A 21331-nucleotide genomic window follows, 5' to 3' on the forward strand; every position below is an offset into this window, starting at 1 on the left:
CTACAGCACCTGGATCTCAAGAGACTTGTGAGTTTCCTTTTTCCTATTTGCACTTTACCCATGGCCTGTGACACCCATACAAAATATACCTTATACAGAGGTTAGTGGGAGTCCACAAAGAGTGGCTTTAAGGGTTACTAGTGGCAAGGAGATAACTACATTGTGCTGTATGATTTGGAAGCAATTCATTGTTTGTACTGCATGGCTGTTCCCTGTGAGCATTGCATAGGAACGCTGGCTCCTATTCCTTCACAGTTGAAGGGTTAAGTGGTGCTCACAGCTATCTCAACTCCAACGGAAAGGCCAAGATGAATTGTCTCCCAAGAAATTAATAATATCCCTCTGAATATAAAGTTATTGACCCTGCTGGCTGGTGACAGGTATACACATTTAAATTGAATTCATAAGCGCATAGCAAAGTAGAATTAATAGGGATGGGCAATAAAACAAAATATATATAATTTAGTACTTTATCTGTGCCAATGTGTGTAGCTCATGTATGTATATCAAAATATAGTCCAACCCATGTATGTACATCTTTATTGATCTATGGCGGTCTACAGGCGTCCCTCGCTTATCCGCCGGAATGCGTCCCACAAACCTTGGTCAGATAACGGACCGTCGGATACCAAAGACCATGTGTTTCTATAGCTATACATAGCTGTGACCACACATATATCTTTATTTATATAGCTGTGACCCATGTATGTATATCTCTAGATATACAGCTGCGTATATAGCCTTGAACGCACATATGTTTATTTATATAGCAGTGACCCCATGTATGTCAACTCCCTTTAATGAAGCCTGTGTCAGATCTCATTACATATCTCTGTTGGGGGGGCTTTGCAACCTTTATTTGTTATAATAATTACTGTGTTGCATATAGCGCTTTTCTCCCAATGGGACTCAAAGCGCTTCACAATTACAGAGTAGCGTGCGGTACTCAGCACGTAGTATTTTTACAGACACTCCCTGCCCAGATGAGCTTACAATCTGTTTTTGGTGCCCGAGGCACAGAGAGATAGTGATTTGGCCAAAGTCGCAAGGAGCTGACAATGGGAATTGAACCAGGTTCCCCTGATTCAAACTCTGTCGCCGTTTACAGTAAGTGTCTTTACTCCTTGAGCGGCTCATTCTCCCCGGCCTCAGGACATACTTTGTGACATGGTATTTTTCTCTCTTTAATAAATCAGATCTGTAGTATTAGATAATACTTGCTAAAAAAAATTAAATCCAACTCCATGCCATTTTTAATGCGTTTTAAATATTCTGAGCATTATTTGATTTCTATTGCAGGCTTTAGCACACTTCCCAGCAGAGCAAGATATTTGCAACACTTTCCTGATTGTGATAATCTGGTGCCCATATTCCCAGCAGTTTGAGCTGTAGACTGTAACAATAGACAATGCTACCGTAGTAATATCAGGATACATTGTAGCAGCTGAGTTACTGACTGAAGGATTGGTTGAAACTGAAAGGCGGCCATTTAGTGATTGATCACGGTAAAACTAATCGATTGGCAGCTTAGTTAATTCGTTTTTAATAAAGGTAATCAAAAGCTCCATATATAAAAACAAACAAATAAATAAACGTTTTTTAAAGTGCTGCTTGGATTGCCTTTTTAACTCTTGTTTTCATGCTGTTGATACTGAATATTCTTGATAAGCTTTTAACTTTACAGATAGTGATGGTCACTGTCTGTATGCTCAGAGAGGCAGGCACCCGATGTCACATTCTTGTTTCATGCTGCATGTCATGGGATCTTCCTTCTCTCCTCTGCAGAGGCTTCTGGGACTTGTAGTACTACCTTCCAATAGTAGATAAAGAGATAAACTACAAGTCCCAGAAGCCCCTGAAATTACCCAAGTATCGGCCACTCGGTGCAGAGCTTTGGTAACGACCCTCCTTCCTCCCATATATAGCTGGCACCAAGGTATAATCTGCTTTGTTAGGCCAAGGCCCTAGTGCAGGCGCGCTTGACGGAGCGCATGGCGTAGCGCGCCTGCTGCAGAGGCGATCCGTAGCCTGTTTGATATGGAGATCCGACGGAGAGACGTGCCTGTGACGTCACATGAACGGTTCGCCCTCATTGGCTGAACTGCTTGCGTGAGCTGGCATTCGCGCGACAAAATCATTTTTTTTGTTTGATTGATTGCTTGCTCTATGGCCTGCCTCATTGGTACGGCCTTCTGTTCGTGGCGCGCTCGACGTCGCACTGAGTAAGGACGCATCCTAAGGCTGCGCTTATAGTGCCTGGTGACGCGACGTCGCTCCAAAACAATGCATTGTCGCCGTCACAAGCGCTTATAGTAAACGCGACAGAGCGATGGGAGCGACGTTCCGACCAAAAATTTGGTAGACGGTCAAATTTGATTTTTCAGAGGCTGTCACCACATGTGACAGCCTCTGAACCAATCAATGGCCAGGTCGCTAGCGACGTTGCTGCAAAACGAAATTCAACTTTCGCGGATGGTGATGTCATCCGTCGCGGGCACTATACGTGTGGCCTTAGAATTCACTATCAATAACACAGCAGCTATTGTGTATATAATACAACACCTATATACAACGAGAGGTAACTCTCAATGTATTACTTCCTGGTAAAACATTTTATAAATAAAATAGCAGCTCTCTAGTGCAATGAAAAAGGCTCCAGTTTGTGCCAAAACATTGAGCCACTAAAATGCACCCTTTTTTTATTTTTTATTTGAGTGCCTGTCCTTTTTTGCCTTTTGTACTGTTCCTGGAACGGCATGCACCCAGATTAAAGCAGCAGTTCAAGCTGCATTCCACCCCCCCCCCCCCTTTAATATGTGCATCAATACAATCTACACAATGTAATTAATTGCCTATATTGCCGATCAATCCATTGTCCTGTGATCGATCGGCAAAGATTTGACTTGGGGGTTCACAAAACGATTGCAGGGGAGTATTCTGCAGTCAGTGCGATTTTTTTTAAATGGTTGCTATAGAAACAAAAAATGGTGGTTACATTATAATACTTAAAAAATTTAATTCGGAGTTCTTTAAAAAAAAAGCAACAGATATTTTCTCATAGTACAGAACTGATTTATTAAAAATAGACATACATGTAGGATATTGCTTGGTCTGCAGGAGGGAGGATTGGGGCCGTAGCCTAAGATCTAATTAGCCTTTGCAGCTACTCCCTGATATTGGACACTATTGTTAAGCCCGCTGTCTACAAGCTCTCCAAAATTCTTCTCCATCAAGGATTCACCTAATCGTTCCCCAATTAATCTAAAACTTGCCTGTATATTTTTGTTTCCCAAATGCATAACCGTACATTTATCTGTATTACACCTCATCTGCCATTTACCTGCCCACGTTTCCAGTCTCTCCAAGTCCTTCTGAAGAGAAATTACATCCTGCTCTGATTCTATTACCTTACACAATTTAGTATCAGCAAAGATGGAGACTTTGCTCTCAATGCCAACCTAAAGGTCATTAATAAACAAGTTATAAAGCAGGGGTCCCAGTACCGATCCCTGAGGTACTCCACTCACGACTTTAGTCCAACCTGAAAAAGTTCCATTTATGACAACCCTCTGTTGTCTGTCCTTCAACCAGTACACAAACCTCTTGTGTGGAACCGTATCAAAAGCCTTTGCAAAATTTAAGTAGACCACATCAACCATTACCCTGGTCTAAATTACTACTTCCTCAAAGAAACTAATAAGGTTAGTGTTGCATGACCTATGCTTCATAATGCTGCCTATTACTAATAATTTTGTTTTCCAGGATATTGTCCTGTATTAAACCTTCAAGTAGCTTCCCCACTATTGAAGTCAGGCTTACAGGTCTGTAATCCCCCGGTTGTGATCTAGCTCCCTTTTTTAAATATAGGCACCACATCTGCTTTACGCCAATCTTGTGGTACCGAGCCTGTGGAAATGGAGGCCTTGAATATTAAGTGTAATGGTTTGGCTATTACTGAGCTTAACTCCTTAAGAGCTCTTGGATGTATGCCAGTGGGGCCAGGTGCCTTATTTACTTTAAATGTTATCATGCCGCCTATGTACTTCCTCAGTTAACAAATTGTTTGTTAATATAGAGGTTGTAGCTTCCTCCTGTGACACTATTTTTGCAATTGATTCTTCTTTGGTAAATACCGAGGCAAATAATTTGTTTAATACCTCTGCTTTTTCCTCATCGCCAATAATTTGCCTGCTCTTCTCGCACTGGAAAGGGTCCTATATTTACTAACCCTTTTATTATTAAGGTACTTGAAGAACTGTTTAGGGTTGATCTTACTTTCAAATCCAATACATTTTTTTCATTTGACATTTTTGCTAATTTAATTGCCCTTTTGCAACTTTTGTTACATTCCTTATTCTGATACGATGCGTCCGTCTCTTCTAACTTAAAGAATCTAAACGCCTTCCTCTTCTTGTCCATTTCCTCCCCTACCTGTTCATTTAGCCACATTGGTTTTGACTTATTTCTTTTGTATTTATTACCCAAGGGTATACACTTATAAGTGTGCTTTTCTAACAATGTTTTAAAGATTGTTCATTTATTTTCCCCTGCAAAAAAGTAATCCCAGTGTATTCTTTGTAGATTATTCTTCAGTTTGATAAAATCCGCCTTTCTAAAATTAGTGTTTGTTGAACCCGTATAATATGTTTTTTGATAATTTATTTCAAATGAGACCATGTTATGATCACTGTTATCCAAATGTTCCAGGACTTGAATATTTGTTATTACTTCTACATTGTTTGATATTACCAAATCCAGTATTGCCCCTCTCCTGGTTGGTTCCTCAATAATTTTGGGTCATATAATTGTCTTTAAGCACCCCCAAAAACCTGTTTCCTTTTGTTGTAATGCTAATCTCATTGCCCCAGTCTATGTCTGGATAATCAAAATCCCCCATTATGCAAACATGACCCAGTTTTGATGCCTTCTCCATTTACAAAAGTATTTTAGCTTCCTCAATCTCACAGATATTTGGTGGTTTATAGCATATTCCCACAAACATTTTCTTTGTACTTTTACCTCCACTGCTAATTTATATCCATAAAGTCTCTACATGTTTATCATTACCTTCATAAACCTGCTCCCTTAAAATAGGTTTTAGATCCGGCTTAACATATAAACATACTCCACCTCCTCTTTTATTTGTTCGATCCTTCTGAAAAAGAGAATAACCCTCTAAATGAACTGTACAGTCATGAGTTTCATCCCACCATGTTTCAGTAATGCCTATATCGTACTAGCTATTAATTCAAGTTCCCCCATTTTATCTGTCAGGTTTCTTCCATTAGCAAACATGCATTTAAGTTTTTTCCCAGTTGGTATTAATGATTTCCTTGAACAAATAGGTCTCCAGGATGTCAGTCCATACAGAAATATGTATTTTATTAAGTACTGCTAAGGGCAAACCAGAAAATAAATGCTTCATGCGGTTACAATTCTTTTCTGCCACGAGTAGCGCTTCTTATTCTCTTTTGGCTGCCATGTTTCACGCCTTTCTATGTTTGCGGGGAGTGTGCTTTGCCATTACATTTTTTGTTTCCTTTGTTTTGTTTCTTTTTGCCCCCCCCCCCCCCCCCATTTTCTAATTTTTTTTCTTTCCCCCTGAATGTTTTGATGATTCTCTAGAACCAACGAAACGTATGCTTTCCTTCCAAGGGCTAGCGGAGTTGGCTCACCGTGAATATCAGGCAGGGGATTTTGAAGCTGCTGAAAGACATTGCATGCAGCTCTGGAGACAAGAGCCTGATAATACTGGTGTCCTCCTACTCCTCTCATCTATTCACTTCCAGTGTCGCAGGCTGGACAGGTCAGTCTAAAGGGATAACAAAATACTGTCCTATTTTATATGTTCTTGCTATCAGAATTGTATTGCCTCGTTACTCAGAAATGAATAAACTAAATACATTTAGAACACTCCACAGGTTACATTTTATTTGCAATGTACTGAACAAGATGTATAGGTTTTTTAGCAGCACCTAAAAAATGAAGCATAAAAAGGTAAATATCCAAATGGTGCACGGGAACACAGCGGGACCCTGATTCCCTCCAATGTTACACAATAGAACAAGAAATTTGTTCCCAGCACTACAAAAATGATTGAAATGAATAATGTTAAGATTAGAGTTTTTACTGATATAGAAGAATGATACAAGGTAAAAGGCAGCATATACAGCTCAACCCCGTACTAACGCCATCCGTTACAACGCGAATCCGCTTATAACGCGATGCAAGCGTGGCCCCCAATTTTCATATTTATGAATACTTTACAACACAATTATTGGTATCTTAAATACTTTATTGTACAATGCGTACAATTGTACATTATTTCTAACGCGATCCGCTTATAGCGCGATGTAATTCTTTTGACCCCAAGCACAGCGTTATATGGGGGTTGAGCTGTATCCCTGATACGCAAATGACTGCCGAGGACGAAATAGCAGATCAAAATCACAGACTGTACTCTAGTGCTGCGATTTTTTGGAGTGAAACTTCCTTAGTGGCACCTCATTGGTACTGGGGTAAAAATGGGTTGTGGAGACAGACATGAAACGGATGTGACGTCAGTGCTGGCAGTACAGGCCGGGCTGTGTTCTGGCTCAGCCCGATCCCAACACTGACATGATCCCAACCGCTCAAAAAATCAGATGCGGCGGCGATAGCCGGCGGCGCCGCTCCTCCCACACGGCCGCAGACATAAGCAGCTACCGCCGCCGGCGCCGCTCCAAGCGGTTGCAATTCCCCCCCACGTGCATTGCTAGTGTACAGCGGCTCCCCGGGCTCTCTGCCCCAGCCGCGACATATGCGGCGGCGATAGCCGGCGGCGCTGCTCCTCCCACACGGCCGCGACATATGCGGCGGCGATAGCCGCAAGCACCTCTCCTGACGGCCACAATTTCCCCCAGGTGGAGATGCACACGGGCGGCATCCGGGGCAGCCCGCTGACCGGCTCCTGGGACCAGGCCCGCTCTCTGTCCTAGCCGCGCGCTCTGCCGGGCTGTAGGGGAGACTCAGACAGAGCCCCCCTGCGCCTGCGCTGCTGGGCTCACTCGCTTACAGGCAGCAAGGGGAGCTGTTAAGCTACCGCCAAGCTCTGCGCTGCCCGCGCCGCGCATGCGCAGTAGTCATGGCGACGCTGCCGGACGCCGCGCATGCGTAGAAGCGGCTGGCAGCGGCGCCGTTCCCCCCACACGCTCCTAACGCCCATTGACAGTGGCGCCATTCCGCCCTCCACTGACGCGGGCGTTCGTGGGCCCCCTGTGTATGCGTGTGTGTGTGTGAATGTGTGTGTCAGTCAGTGTGTGTCAGTCAGTGTGTGTGTGTGTGTATGTGTGTCAGTGTGTGTGTGTGTGTCCTGCTGCAGCCAGGGGCGGGGTGTAACATTGCGCACCACCTTCCCCCCCCTCCAAAATTCTGCGCACCCCTCAACCCCCCCCCGCACCCCCCCGGGGGGGGGACATGACCACGGGCGAGGTTACCCGTCCATTGTAAACTGACTGACACGCATACACACACTGACTGACACGCATACACACACTGACTGACACGCATACACACACTGACTGACACGCATACACACACTGACTGACACGCATACACACACTGACTGACACGCATACACACACTGACTGACACGCATACACACACTGACTGACACGCATACACACACTGACTGACACGCATACACACACTGACTGACACGCATACACACACTGACTGACACGCATACACACACTGACTGACACGCATACACACACTGACTGACACGCATACACACACTGACTGACACGCAGACACACACTGACTGACACGCAGACACACACACACTGAATGACACGCAGACACACACACTGACTGACACGCATACACACACACACTCTGACTGACACGCTTACACACACACTCTGACTGACACGCTTACACACACACTCTGACTGACACGCTTACACACACACTCTGACTGACACGCTTACACACACTGACTGACACGCATACACACACTGACTGACACGCATACACACACACTGACTGACACGCATACACACACACACTGACTGACACGCATACACACACACACTGACTGACACGCATACACACACACTGACTGACACGCATACACACACACTGACTGACACGCATACACACACACTGACTGACACGCATACACACACACACTCTGACTGACACGCTTACACACACACTCTGACTGACACGCTTACACACACACTCTGACTGACACGCTTACACACACACTCTGACTGACACGCTTACACACTCTGACTGACACGCATACACACACACACTGACTGACACGCATACACACTCTGACACGCATACACACTCTGACTGACACGCATACACACACTGACTGACACGCATACACACACTGACTGACACGCATACACACACTGACTGACACGCATACACACACTGACTGACACGCATACACACACTGACTGACACGCATACACACACTGACTGACACGCATACACACACACACTGACTGACACGCTTACACACACACACTGACTGACACGCATACACACACTGACACGCTTACACACACACACTGACTGACACGCATACACACACACACACACTGACACGCATACACACACACACACTGACTGACACGCATACACACACACACACTGACTGACACGCATACACACACACACACTGACTGACACGCATACACACACACACACTGACTGACACGCATACACACACACACACTGACTGACACGCATACACATACACACTGACTGACACGCATACACACACACACTGACTGACACGCATACACACACACACTGACTGACACGCATACACACACTGACTGACACGCATACACACACTGACTGACACGCATACACACACTGACTGACACGCATACACACACTGACTGACACGCATACACACACTGACTGACACGCATACACACACTGACTGACACGCATACACACACTGACTGACACGCATACACACACTGACTGACACGCATACACACACTGACTGACACGCATACACACACACTGACTGACACGCATACACACACACACTGACTGACACGCATACACACACACACTGACTGACACGCATACACACACACTGACTGACACGCATACACACACACTGACTGACACGCATACACACACACTGACTGACACGCATACACACACACACACACACTGACTGACACACATACACACAAGGAATTCACACTTAGTGCAAATAGCTAATACAGGGGATGTGTGCCGAGCACGCGCGTTATAAGTCAAATGTATTTGCGTTTTGTCAATGAAATTGTATTTTGATTTTTAATGAAAACATCACCAATACAAATTTCTGTGACAAAAGTCAAAGAAGTTTAACTTACTATGCGCGTGCTCAGCACACACCGCTTTTTTCGTTTTATGTACAGTACTTTGTAAGTGAGGGGAGGGAAACACAGTGGGATAGACAAGGAGAGAGAGAACCTTGTCTATCCCACTGTGTTTCCCTCCCCTCACTTAGGATTTTTTTGTTTTATGTACTTTATAACACTACAGTATGTGATTTTGATCTGCTATTTCGTCCTCGGCAGTCATTTGCGTATCATGGATATATGCTGCTGTTTACCTTGTATCATTCTTCTATATCAGTAAAAGCTTTTATCTTGACATTATTCATTTCAATCATTTTTGTAGTGGTGGGAACAAATTTCTTGTTCTGTACTGTAGAAGATGTTCCCACGTTTACTGCTTTCAAGTCTTTTATTAACACTGTTTTGCAAATTATTCAAGAAATTTGCAGTCACAAAAACCTGCTTGTCAATAAATACAACATTTTAAATTAGTTGGGATTTGAAACAAGGTTTCTTTTAATATGGGCTAGGATTCATATCCACAATAAACTAAATGATCAACCTCAATGGCCAGAGTTGAGCCTATCTAAAGAAGGGGAATTGTAATTTTGCAGGGTAAAACCTCTGAAAGGTGCAGTCCCTCCCAGGGAAACAAAATAAACTCGCTGCAGTGACATGTTTAAGGGCATACATTTTGGTAGATTGGTGCCTTTTTTTTAATGAAAATCAAACAATGCTTTAAAAACATTTCTTTAAATGAGTTTGCAAATCTAAGCCATTGTTAGGTGCTTTGTTCGCCATAGGGGACACATTATCTAGTATGAGAGGAAAGCGTGCTATTTTCACATGCTTACTTACAGTATGAACTATATCTGTTTATTTTCCTCAGGTCTGCCCATTTTAGCACATTGGCTATTAAGCAGAACCCGTTACTTGCAGAAGCTTATTCAAACTTGGGGAATGTTTATAAAGAGCGTGGCCAACTTCAGGAGGCTATCGAACATTATCGTCATGCGCTTCGACTAAAACCAGACTTCATAGATGGATACATCAATCTGGCGGCCGCATTGGTGGCAGCTGGTGATATGGAAGGAGCAGTACAGGCCTATGTCTCTGCCCTTCAGTACAACCCTGTGAGTCTGGTTCTGTGCTCACTGTTACTAGAAGCTCAGCCTTTTACGCTTTACTTCGGTAAAGACTCAATGCCACATTTATAAATAAATGTTTGTTTTGTTTTTAATTAATACATGTTATAAGGTTATGATGATGCCTTGAGGATCATTTCATTTTTTAACCTGAAATTTTTTTGAACATTGGGACTTTAATGTGTATATATGTTTTATGTTTAAACAGGATTTGTACTGTGTGCGTAGTGACCTGGGTAACCTGCTTAAAGCCCTAGGTCGCTTAGAAGAAGCTAAGGTAGGTCTCTTGAACACTGAAGTTAAATGTGTGTGTCAAACTTTATGCACTAAATCTTCAGCTCTGCCTCAGTATAGTTTTATAAAAAAAACAAAAAAACCCCCCGCCCCCGTATTTCCAGCATTGTGTTAATGGATTAATGCTGCAAGATGAGAAGCATGATCTGAGGAATATAGTGTCTCTGAACAGTGAGGAGCTGTCCAGCTCTTTTGTCTTTTTGGGGTTTCCTATTTTTAAAGGTACTTCTTAACCTTGTTTTTCACTTTAAATTGACAGATCACCCTGGATTGGTCTCAGCCTGCCAGGTGATCTTGGACCTTAAATTTAATGGGCACTACAAGCTCAAACCAAAGTGTCCATTCCTTTTTTTTTTTTTTTAACCATGTTCCTTCTCTGTGGAAGAAAGGCTAATGCGTGAAGAACGCCAAAATCTGACCCTATATGATTTCATTCCAAAAAGTACTCCCAAAATAACCTTGAAAAGGACAGGCTGGTTTGTATTCAGAAAATGGACTGATCGCAAGAAAGTAATGAACCCTAAAGGTGGCTTCTAGCAGTTATCAAACAATGCAAATTTAAATCCATTATTTCTTTACATGTGGCAGCTTTGCACCTGTATGTAAACAGTGATTGAGAAATGAAATTGTCTTGTTACAAGCCACCTTGTGTGCTGCGCTGCTAGGGAGAGGAGTTGGGAGAAGCTGGAGGACGTCTGTAAAAGCCCTCTGTCACTCCAAACCCCACGCGCATGCAATCGCATGGAGTGTGAAGACAGAGTAGCTGTCCATTAGACATGAGAACCTTGTGGGATGGTCAAGCTTATATTCCTAGCACCAGGGAGGGCTCCCCATTTCCATCACATCTGGAGGGTAACATTAAATTAATGGTGGTAGCCTATTTGGGAATTTTATTTTGTCTTTTAGCGGCAGTTGGTTCTCAGCTCTCCATGTGGACAGCTAACATCTATTGCACTTCACTGCTGCTTTAGCGTCACTGGCATAGGAGCAGACTGCGCCTGCTTAGGATGCTGATTTCTTTATTTCAGAGATCTTGGAGGCACCTAGTTTGAAAGTCTTTTCTTTGGCGAGGAGTTAAAGAAACAAGAACATTTAAATAAAACGTGACTAATTTCTTTGTAATCAGTGCATTTACAATATCAAGCCAGCCGTTTCCTTCAAATCGAAAGCTCAATTTAATAGTATTCAAAAAAATGAAGAGCCTTTCTTCCAGCCATGCACTGCCACCACCGCAAACGTCCTGCATGATAAACATGTAATGAAAGCAAGCTTGACATGTTCTTGTCTAAATCATAGAGCATATCCAGAAACATTTCACTTGCTTTGTTGAGATCTTTTACTAATTATATTGTTCTATTTTCTCTCTTGTTTTTGGTTTTTTACCACTGATATTGTATTTAGAAGGTTTCAGGTGGGTGAAACCTGGTATTCCATGCGTAAGGTGCCTCGCTGAAGGGAGCTCGAGGCCTGGATCTATGCAGACATGCACCTCCTCCTCTTCCAGCAAGGAACGCACCGAAAAGTCACATGAGAAATATGGTAACGGGTTTGTAACTGCCACAACAAAACCATTTGCTCCATGCCTGAATCCTTCTGTCTTGTGGCTTCAGAAACAGCTTAAAAATGTTTATTTACAAGCAAGTAAAATAAAAAAAGTATATACCATTAGCCACAATTCTTTAAAGGAAACTGAGTAAATGTATTTTTAAAGAAAATATTGGAGCTAGTTTAGTTGTAAGCTGCTAACTCTTCCAGATGTTCATTATTTTTTTTTCCTTTTTTTCTTCTTTGTTTGGATTGACACGTTCTGCCCTTCATCATGCGCTGTGAGCCTGCAGTAACGCAAAGGCTGCGCTGCGAATTGCGCTTTGCGTGGGGAGAAACCATTGTGAACAGTCAATTTGATGGTTAACCTGTAGCCTTAAGACTTCTGGGCTAAATCTTGTACAATTTGGGAGTTCATGTAAGTTTCGTATCCATAATAGTTTTTCTGTGCTGGGTCAACGAATCAGGCTGGCTGTTGACGTCTGCCAGTGCCACTGCAAAAGCGCAGCAATAGCATAGTGTTGCTATTTAGCGTGCGATTTTTGCGCTTGCATTACAGGGACCCTAACCTACGTGCAATCCCTTCATTTCCGGTTTACATGCTGGCACCGGAATCAGACTTGAATATGCAAATGTTTTTAGCTCTGTAATCCGGTTTCTTCACCTAATGTACATTAAACGAAAAAATAACACTCTGGATTTGCGTGTCATTACCCAGAATCCTTGTGTGCAGTCTAACCGCTGTATGACATGAACTCTGCGGAGACGCTAACCATCATATTCTTTCACTTCAATTAATAGTGGCACGTTTAACAGTTTGATGCCTATAATGTACATTAAATCAGCTTAACTAAATAATGGTGGCTTGCATCTAGGTTTGGGTTTGCGCCAGTATAGGATTCGCCGACTTGCGCAGTAATTGAAGCGCTTGCGAGCCTATGCTGCAGGTTCACTTTTTGCTGTTTAGAGGAGGAATTCTGACGTTTTTTTTTTTTTTTTTCTCCTTTTCCTTTGGAAACTCCACTCTGTTCCCCATCCTTCCTTTTTGTTTTAATCCTTTCAAGGCTTGTTATCTGAAAGCAATTGAGACACAACCAAATTTTGCCGTTGCTTGGAGTAACCTCGGCTGTGTGTTTAATGCTCAAGGGGAAATTTGGCTTGCAATTCATCACTTTGAGAAGGTAAAGTTATTGAGAATTGTTATGCAATGGCTGTCGCGCTCCAGTATATTTGGGACCCTGTGTGGTCTACAGATCATTTTGAGATTTCACCGTGTACTGTAACTCATAACTAGCTTAACTCTGGATAGTATTTTACAGAACACACATGTAGCATTGGGTGTTTTTGTCTTAGTATTTTACAGAGCCTGTGTATGTTACTTACCCTTGCAGAGAAAAGGATTAAAAACACTTATTGAATTGTGTTCTTTTTAGGCTGTCACTCTTGATCCCAATTTTCTTGATGCTTACATTAATTTGGGAAATGTCCTTAAAGAGGCTCGTATATTTGACAGGTAAGAAGATGCTTTTTGTAGTCTGCATGTCCTACTCTAGTTGGTATGTTGGAATAGAATGTGATCCGCCTTCCGTAGGATTGCTGTGTCTCTTCCATCATCATATTTCACTTTGTGATGGGGGAAATGTAGATCAGTAATGCAGGTTATTCAGGAACTTGAATAGCAGAAGTATTATTGCAGGCAAGATAAAATAAATGTAATGTGTAGCAGGATATAAAGACACTTATTGCCTTAAGCAAAACAACTTCCTTTTCACAGACCAAATTCTGTGGTGGAAGCATAAAAATGGCAGCCATGTGGCTTCTTGTTTCTCTAGATTTATAGTGAAATGTAAATAAAAATAGGAGATGAAAGGCAAGTAACTTGTGTCTCACCTGTAGCACTGTGCTCTTCCTTTGCAGAGCTGTAGCAGCATACCTGCGTGCCCTTAGTCTGAGTCCAAACCATGCTGTGGTGCATGGGAATCTGGCCTGCGTGTATTATGAGCAAGGGCTTATTGATCTTGCAATTGATACCTACCGACGGGCCATAGAGCTGCAGCCACACTTCCCTGATGCCTACTGTAATCTTGCCAATGCTCTCAAGGAAAAGGGCAGCGTAAGCATAAACTACAATACTTGGTTTTCTCTCTCTCTCTCTCCTCTCTCTCTCACTTCCTCCGGAGAGAGATCTCTAGATATATCTTTATCACACACACGTTTTCCCTTTGTTTTACTCCTCCCGGGGAATTGCTGTGGTTACTTCCCATTCATGTATGACTGCCATGGTGGGCACAGAGGAAAACGGAAGAACTATTCTTACCAATAATTTTCTTTCCTCAATCCCCCCCCCCCCCCCATGGCAGTTTTACTTCCCACTGTATTGTGTGTTTTCCGTTGGTGTGGGAAGTCTGATATATCATTTCTGCTTGGGGAAAACCATAAGATGCCAAAGCAGAGGAGGAGGGACCTTATGCAGGGGTGGAACTAAATTTGGTTACCTGCCCAGCTCAGCAGTGGAGAGGGCTTAGCACATTAGTTTTTGTCTGCAATGGAGGGCTCGAGGAAAGAAAATTATCGTTAAGAATAATTCATCTGTTTTCAGGTTTAAAATATATTTTAGTATTGCCTAATTTGTCCTTAAGGTGGTGGATGCAGAAGAATGTTATAATACAGCTCTTCGACTCTGTCCTACCCATGCGGATTCTCTCAATAATCTCGCAAACATCAAGCGGGAGCAAGGAAACATAGAGGAGGCCGTGCGCCTATACCGGGAAGCTCTTAAGGTAACCTAGGTGGACGTGTTTCAGCAGATTGCTAAAGTGATTTATGTTTAGGTGTAATTTGTCTTTAATAATTGTCTCCTCTTGCTTTTGTTGAAGGTGTTCCCAGAGTTTGCAGCTGCCCATTCTAATCTAGCTAGTGTCTTGCAACAGCAGGGAAAGCTTCAGGAGGCTCTGATGCACTATAAGGAAGCTATTAGGTATCATTTACTGCCATAGTAATAACAAATAGTATGTGTGTGGTTATGCGTGTAGATGTTGCTAGTTACATGTCTGTTCTCTCTAGTTTTAAGACCTATTTTGCTTTACAGAATCAGTCCCACTTTTGCTGATGCTTATTCTAACATGGGCAACACATTAAAGGAGATGCAGGATGTCCAAGGTGCATTGCAGTGCTACACCAGAGCTATTCAGATAAATCCAGCGTTTGCGGATGCCCACAGTAACCTTGCCTCCATTCACAAAGTAATTTTCATATATTTACTGCATAATGCGGTCTAAGACATTTGGTTGCGGCTGTTTTGCCGCCACCAAATCTCCACTGGCGTTTAGCCACTACTCACATCGCTGCCGTGACCTCTTGCTGCCGGCTGCTTCGCAACCAATGTGAGTCCCTAACCTTAACCAATACCCTAATATTAACGCTACACCCTACCCTGAAAACCTTAGCCCCATTGCCCCAAATCCCCAAAGTCCCTTTGCCCAAAACGCTAAATGAACTGGCCTTGGCGAAGTGGCTTAACGTTCAGCGATGGAACTCTGCGGCCGAACGCCAATGGAGACCAAATGTTCGTTTATCAGTATTTGAAACGTATTTATATTTACAGTTGCGTAAAGCAATCGGCACGTGCCGATTAAAGAATTGAAATGCCACTTTTTATATTTCTGTTATTCGTGCTTGTATTTATTATTGTGTGTTTTAATATCCACTTATATTTTTGAGGATTCTGGAAATATCCCAGAGGCCATCGCTTCCTACAGGACAGCTCTGAAACTAAAGCCGGATTTCCCAGACGCTTACTGCAACCTGGCTCACTGCCTTCAGGTAATACACGGGAAGGAGCTTTTAAAGCCTGAAAGTACCTTGACAGCTGGCGTGGGCATTCGGAGTTAATCTCAGTGCAGAAATATAGTTGTGTGCATCATTGTTAAAATCACAGTTGGTTTACCTTTATATGTTTAATACTGGCAGTGTAGGCGGAACAGCTGTGAGCAGCGAGCGTTTTATGAACTTACATTGTGTACGATGGCAGTTACACAACTACCAACCATTTTTCTAATATACAGGCATCTATCACTCATTAATGCAATGTCTATATACTTGAGCTCTGCATTGGTTGTCGGAATTATCCCATTCTTATTGCAGCAGGAACAAATCTCTCATTCATTACTGCTTTTACATGATTGTGTTTGGACCTGCTGGATAAATAGGGGTGGGGTGGGTGAGTTTAACTTAAGTGGAAGGGCCACAGACTTACCAACAATTTACAATGAGACATATATAATGTTGGCATGGTCAGAACCCAGACTCACAGTAATATATCTATATATCATTTTCATCCCTTGTCGATTTGCTGGATGAAGGTCTCCTTTATACACCCAGAGATCTTCCAGTTACTGCTGTTGCAAGCCTCTCTTCTCCACTTTGCCCAACAGGTTTACTAATTTAATTCTCCCATCTTTTGGTTGTCGTCTTAGTCTTTTGAGACCCCTTGGAGCAGGTGCGCAACGTTTTTGTGATTCCTTGGTTCGCAACGTTTGACCCTGCACCCCCTGCCTGCTCACCTCCCAGCTCGCACCCCCTCTCTTGCTCGGCTCCGGCGTCAAATTACGTTGCGGGGTCATGTGGTGTCATGTTGCCATGACAACGTGGCGTCACGTCACACGATAGCGTCATTTGATGCCAGTTACTGTGGTGACGCGTCGTCGAAGACCAGGAGAAGCTGCAGAGGCCTCACGTGGTCCCCCCCAGCACTTAAATTAAGTGCCTTGGAGGAGAGCGTGGGACCACTGTAGCTGCTGCGCCCCCCTGGAAATTCTTCCACCCCCCCCCCCACTTTGAGAACCCCTTCCTTGGAGTACAGTCGAGCACCATCTTCATTCAACAATGGTAATTTCTTCTTTGATAATAACCAGCCCACTTCTATTTTAATTTCTTCACTCTTGTGATGTCAGAGTTTTATTTCTGAACCCATTCATTTTCTTGTCTCTTCGCATAATACCCTTTATACATTTCTCCATACCCCTTTGAGTTGTCTGATGCTTCTGAATTATCTTTGCATTTAGAGTCAAGGTTTACAAATCCATACACAGGCAGAATACTCTGGTCGAACACTTTACTTTTTTTTTTTTTTCCAAAATTTTTTATTAGGCAAATACTTATTTCACAATGTACATGTCATATATGTTAATACAGCCTAATACAAGTTTTCTCCATTTTTTGGTTAAAGAAACCAGAGAGAAAGAGGAAAGCTCATCGCCCTCCTGGCCCTCCTGGGGTTGTAAGGGGGGCGCGAGTATGGAAACAGAGAGTAAGAGTATGAAAAGGTGGGGAAGGGAAGGTGGGGAGGGGGGAGGGGGGAGGGGGGAGGGGGGAGGGGGGGGGATACCTGTTACTTATCACGTCCTCAGAGAATTTCTACTGGAGTTTCTAGACTTGTTCTTTTTACTTTTCATCTTTGGGTTAGGGACGTGGGGGTGCCATATGGGTTAGCCACGGGTCCCATGTTTTATTAAAGGAATCCGTGGATCTTTTCAAAAAAGCCGATAGTTTCTCCATGTTCATTACCTCTTGTATCCTATTTTTTATCGTTTGTTTTGAGGGGGGAGACACTTTCTTCCAGGCGGCTGCCACTGCACATCTAGCCGCTGTTAGGATGAAGGAGATTAATTTACCTGTTGGTCGGTCCACATTTTCTAGGGGCCTGGCCAACAGGTAGGTCAGCGGGTCAACAGGGATTTTGAGGCCGGTGACCTCTTCTATTAATTTTTGAGTGGTTCCCCAGTATTTTTGAATTTCCGGACATGTCCACCAAATGTGTGCCATGTCCCCCTTTTGACCGCAACCTCTCCAGCATAGATCGGACGCCTGGGGGTAGATTTGGTTTATTCTAACTGGGGTAAGATACCAGCGGAACAGTATTTTATATATATTTTCTTTGATTGTGGTACATATGGAAGTTCCTGAGGCATTCTCCCAAATTCTTTCCCAGTCCTCTCGGTCTATAACTATGCCCAATTCCGCTGCCCAATGCAGCATATAGTCATGGGTGGGGGCTTCTATAGCCCTTTCTAATACTGCGTAAATTTGTGTTATAAGACCTTTCTGGTGGCCTGTTTCTCAACAGAGCCGCTCAAAAACTGTGAGAGGGGGAAATTTCAACGTTGGGGATAAGGTTCGAACAAAGTGCCGAATTTGTAGATACTTAAATACGTCCAACCTTGCTATTTCATATTTGGTTTGTAGATTTTGATAGCTCAGGAATTCTCCAATGCTCAAGAGGTCAGCGATCGTTCTAATATTTTTTTCTTTGAATTGATCCAATTGTCTGGGCTCACAACCAGGAGGGAATTTTGGATTTTTGTGAATTGGTATGAGTTGGGATTGGGGCGAAGTGAGCTTAAATTTGTATTTGCATCTCGTCCAGATCTCCCATGTGTGTCTCATTGGGCCTAATTTAGGTTTACTATTCTGCATGTCTTCCCTGCTCAGGGACCAAAGGCAAGCTGGTAGTGAAGGCGTTCCGGCGTAGTATGATTCTATATCTAGCCAACAGTATTGGTTTGGGTTGGCATTCCAGACTACTGCCTGTCGCAATTGTGCGGCTAGGTAGTATTTGGTGATGTCCGGGACACCAAGTCCTCCTCTACTCCTTGATGCCAGGAGAACTGTCCTAGCGGTTCTGGGTTTCTTACCCTGCCAAATGAAGTGGAAGATTAGTTTTTGTATGTTTTTTAATTCTGAGCCAGGAATGTGGACCGGGAGCGTCTGGAAATAGTATAATAATCTGGGGAGTATGTTCATTTTAACCGAGATCATTCTCCCGATCCATGATATTTGATATCCTCCCCATTTCGCTAGGTCTTGTTTAATTTTCCGGAATAAGGTCGGGTAATTTTGTTGATATAGAGATTGGTAGTTCCTCGCTATCTTTACTCCCAGATACTTGATACTCGAGGAGCTCCAATGGTAATTAAAGTTTAATTTGAGGAGTTTCACCTCTGGCTCTGGCAGGCTTAAATTTAATGCTTCCGATTTATCGTTATTGATTTTATAGCCTGATATATCTCCAAAATCTCGGAGTTCTTTTTGGAGGTTAGGTAGGGATGTTTGGGGTTGCGTCAGGGTTAAAATGACATAATCTGCGAATAGTGATATTTTGTGCTGCCTGTGTCCAATTTCTATTCCTTTGATGTCTCTATTTGTTCTTATTGCCGCTGCTAGGGGTTCTATGGTTAATGCAAAGAGGAGAGGAGATAGGGGGCATCCCTGTCGAGTTCCATTAGTAATCTCAAATCTCTGGTTACTGCCCCCTGGTAGTTTTACTGTTGCAGATGGATTTTGATATAATCTACGGACTCCTTCTAGATATGCGTCTTTGAAGCCGAATTTGCGCATAACATGGTCCATGAATAGCCAGTCTATTCTATCGAACGCCTTCTCTGCGTCCAAGCTAAGGAGTAATGCTTTGGTCCCTGTGAGATGGACATGTTCAATAATGTCAAAAATCTTTCGGGTATTGTCCGAGGCCTGTCTGCCTGCTACGAATCCCACTTGGTCTTTATCTATTAATCTTGGTAAAATGGGATTCAATCTATTTGCGAGTATTTTGCTATATAGTTTGAGATCACAGTTAAGCAGGGAGATTGGACGGTAGCTTCCACATTGCATCGGGTCCCTGCCTTCTTTGTGTATTATGGCCAGGGTGGCCAGGGACATTGACGTAGGGATTTGATTTCCTTCCATAAAATCGTTAAATATTCTTAGGAGATGCGTGGATAATACTGGCAAGAATCTCTTATAGTAAACATTAGTGAAGCCATCTGGGCCAGGAGACTTAGTGATTTTTAATGATTTGACCGCCTCTTCCAGTTCCTCTTTTGAAATCTCAGCATTGAGGACTGTGTTTTCCTCCTCCGTTAGTGTGGGGAGCTGACACTTATCTAAGTATTGTGCTATTAATTCAGATGCTGCTGATTCGGGGCGGCCCTTTTTGGATCTTAAGTTATAAAGTTCGGTGTAAAATTTTGTGAATTCGGCTGCTATTTTATTGTCACTATGTTGTATCTCACCAGACCTACTCTTGATCGCCGTGATTTGGGACCGTTTATGCACCCCTCTTAATTTAGTCGCTAGAAGTCTGTCTGCCTTGTTCCCTTTATCATAATATTGTTGGTTGGTCCATTTAAGGGCTTTCTCAACATCCTCCAGCTGGATTTGTCTAAGTTTTGCTCTAGCTGTTGTCAATGTTTTATATATTTTTTTTGAGGGGTTAGCTTTATGAGTTTGTTCTATTATTTTGATATCATCCGTGAGCTCCTTTATTAGTTTTTGGCGGGCTTTTTTCCTGTGGGATGCGATGGAGATGAATTTCCCTCTAATGGTTGCCTTATGGGCTTCCCACAGGATTGCTGGAGAGGAGACGGATCCTGAGTTAAAAAAAAAGTAGTCTCGAATGGCAGTTCTGACCTCTCTTTCTATCTCAGGATGGTTGAGTAGTGAGTCATTTAGCCTCCATGAGTAATTTATTGTCTTTTCGAAGGGTGTTGTCAAGGTTATGGTAATCGGGGCATGATCAGACCATGTGATCGATCCTATGTCGGAGTCAGTTGTTGCCGCCACCACATTTTTTGTGGCCAGAAAGTGGTCTATTCGAGAGTAGGTCTGGTGAGGTGCTGAGTAGAAAGTATAGTCTCTCTGGCCCTGGTGTTGGGTTCTCCAGATGTCCACCAGTGAAAACTCGCTCAAGATTCCCCTAAACCTTTTCCCTGTGATCTGGGAGGGGGTTGTACGGGGGGGACCCATTGTGGTCGATCTGTCCTCGGTAGGGTTGAGGACCATGTTTAGGTCCCCTCCCACTATCATCGATGACAGATATCCCGGGTCTACTGCTTTTACATGATTGTGTTTGGACCTGCTGGATAAATAGGGGTGGGGTGGGTGAGTTTAACTTAAGTGGAAGGGCCACAGACTTACCAACAATTTACAATGAGACATATATAATGT

At 43.1% G+C, this 21331-nt stretch overlaps 1 protein-coding gene across 1 annotated transcript in view; it reads left to right on the plus strand.

Moving 5' to 3' along the window:
• Positions 1-21331, plus strand: part of OGT (O-linked N-acetylglucosamine (GlcNAc) transferase) — a 61999-nt gene that overhangs the window by 2816 nt on the left and 37852 nt on the right. Inside the window, 10 exon segments of the mRNA XM_075580852.1 lie at positions 5656-5806; positions 10234-10477; positions 10698-10766; positions 13393-13509; positions 13762-13841; positions 14246-14441; positions 14968-15108; positions 15205-15305; positions 15417-15570; positions 16049-16150. Of these exon segments, the coding sequence (XP_075436967.1) occupies positions 5656-5806; positions 10234-10477; positions 10698-10766; positions 13393-13509; positions 13762-13841; positions 14246-14441; positions 14968-15108; positions 15205-15305; positions 15417-15570; positions 16049-16150 (1355 nt within the window).

Source organism: Ascaphus truei (genome assembly GCF_040206685.1).
Source record: "Ascaphus truei isolate aAscTru1 chromosome 16 unlocalized genomic scaffold, aAscTru1.hap1 SUPER_16_unloc_1, whole genome shotgun sequence".
In the NCBI taxonomy this organism is placed as follows: domain Eukaryota; kingdom Metazoa; phylum Chordata; class Amphibia; order Anura; family Ascaphidae; genus Ascaphus; species Ascaphus truei.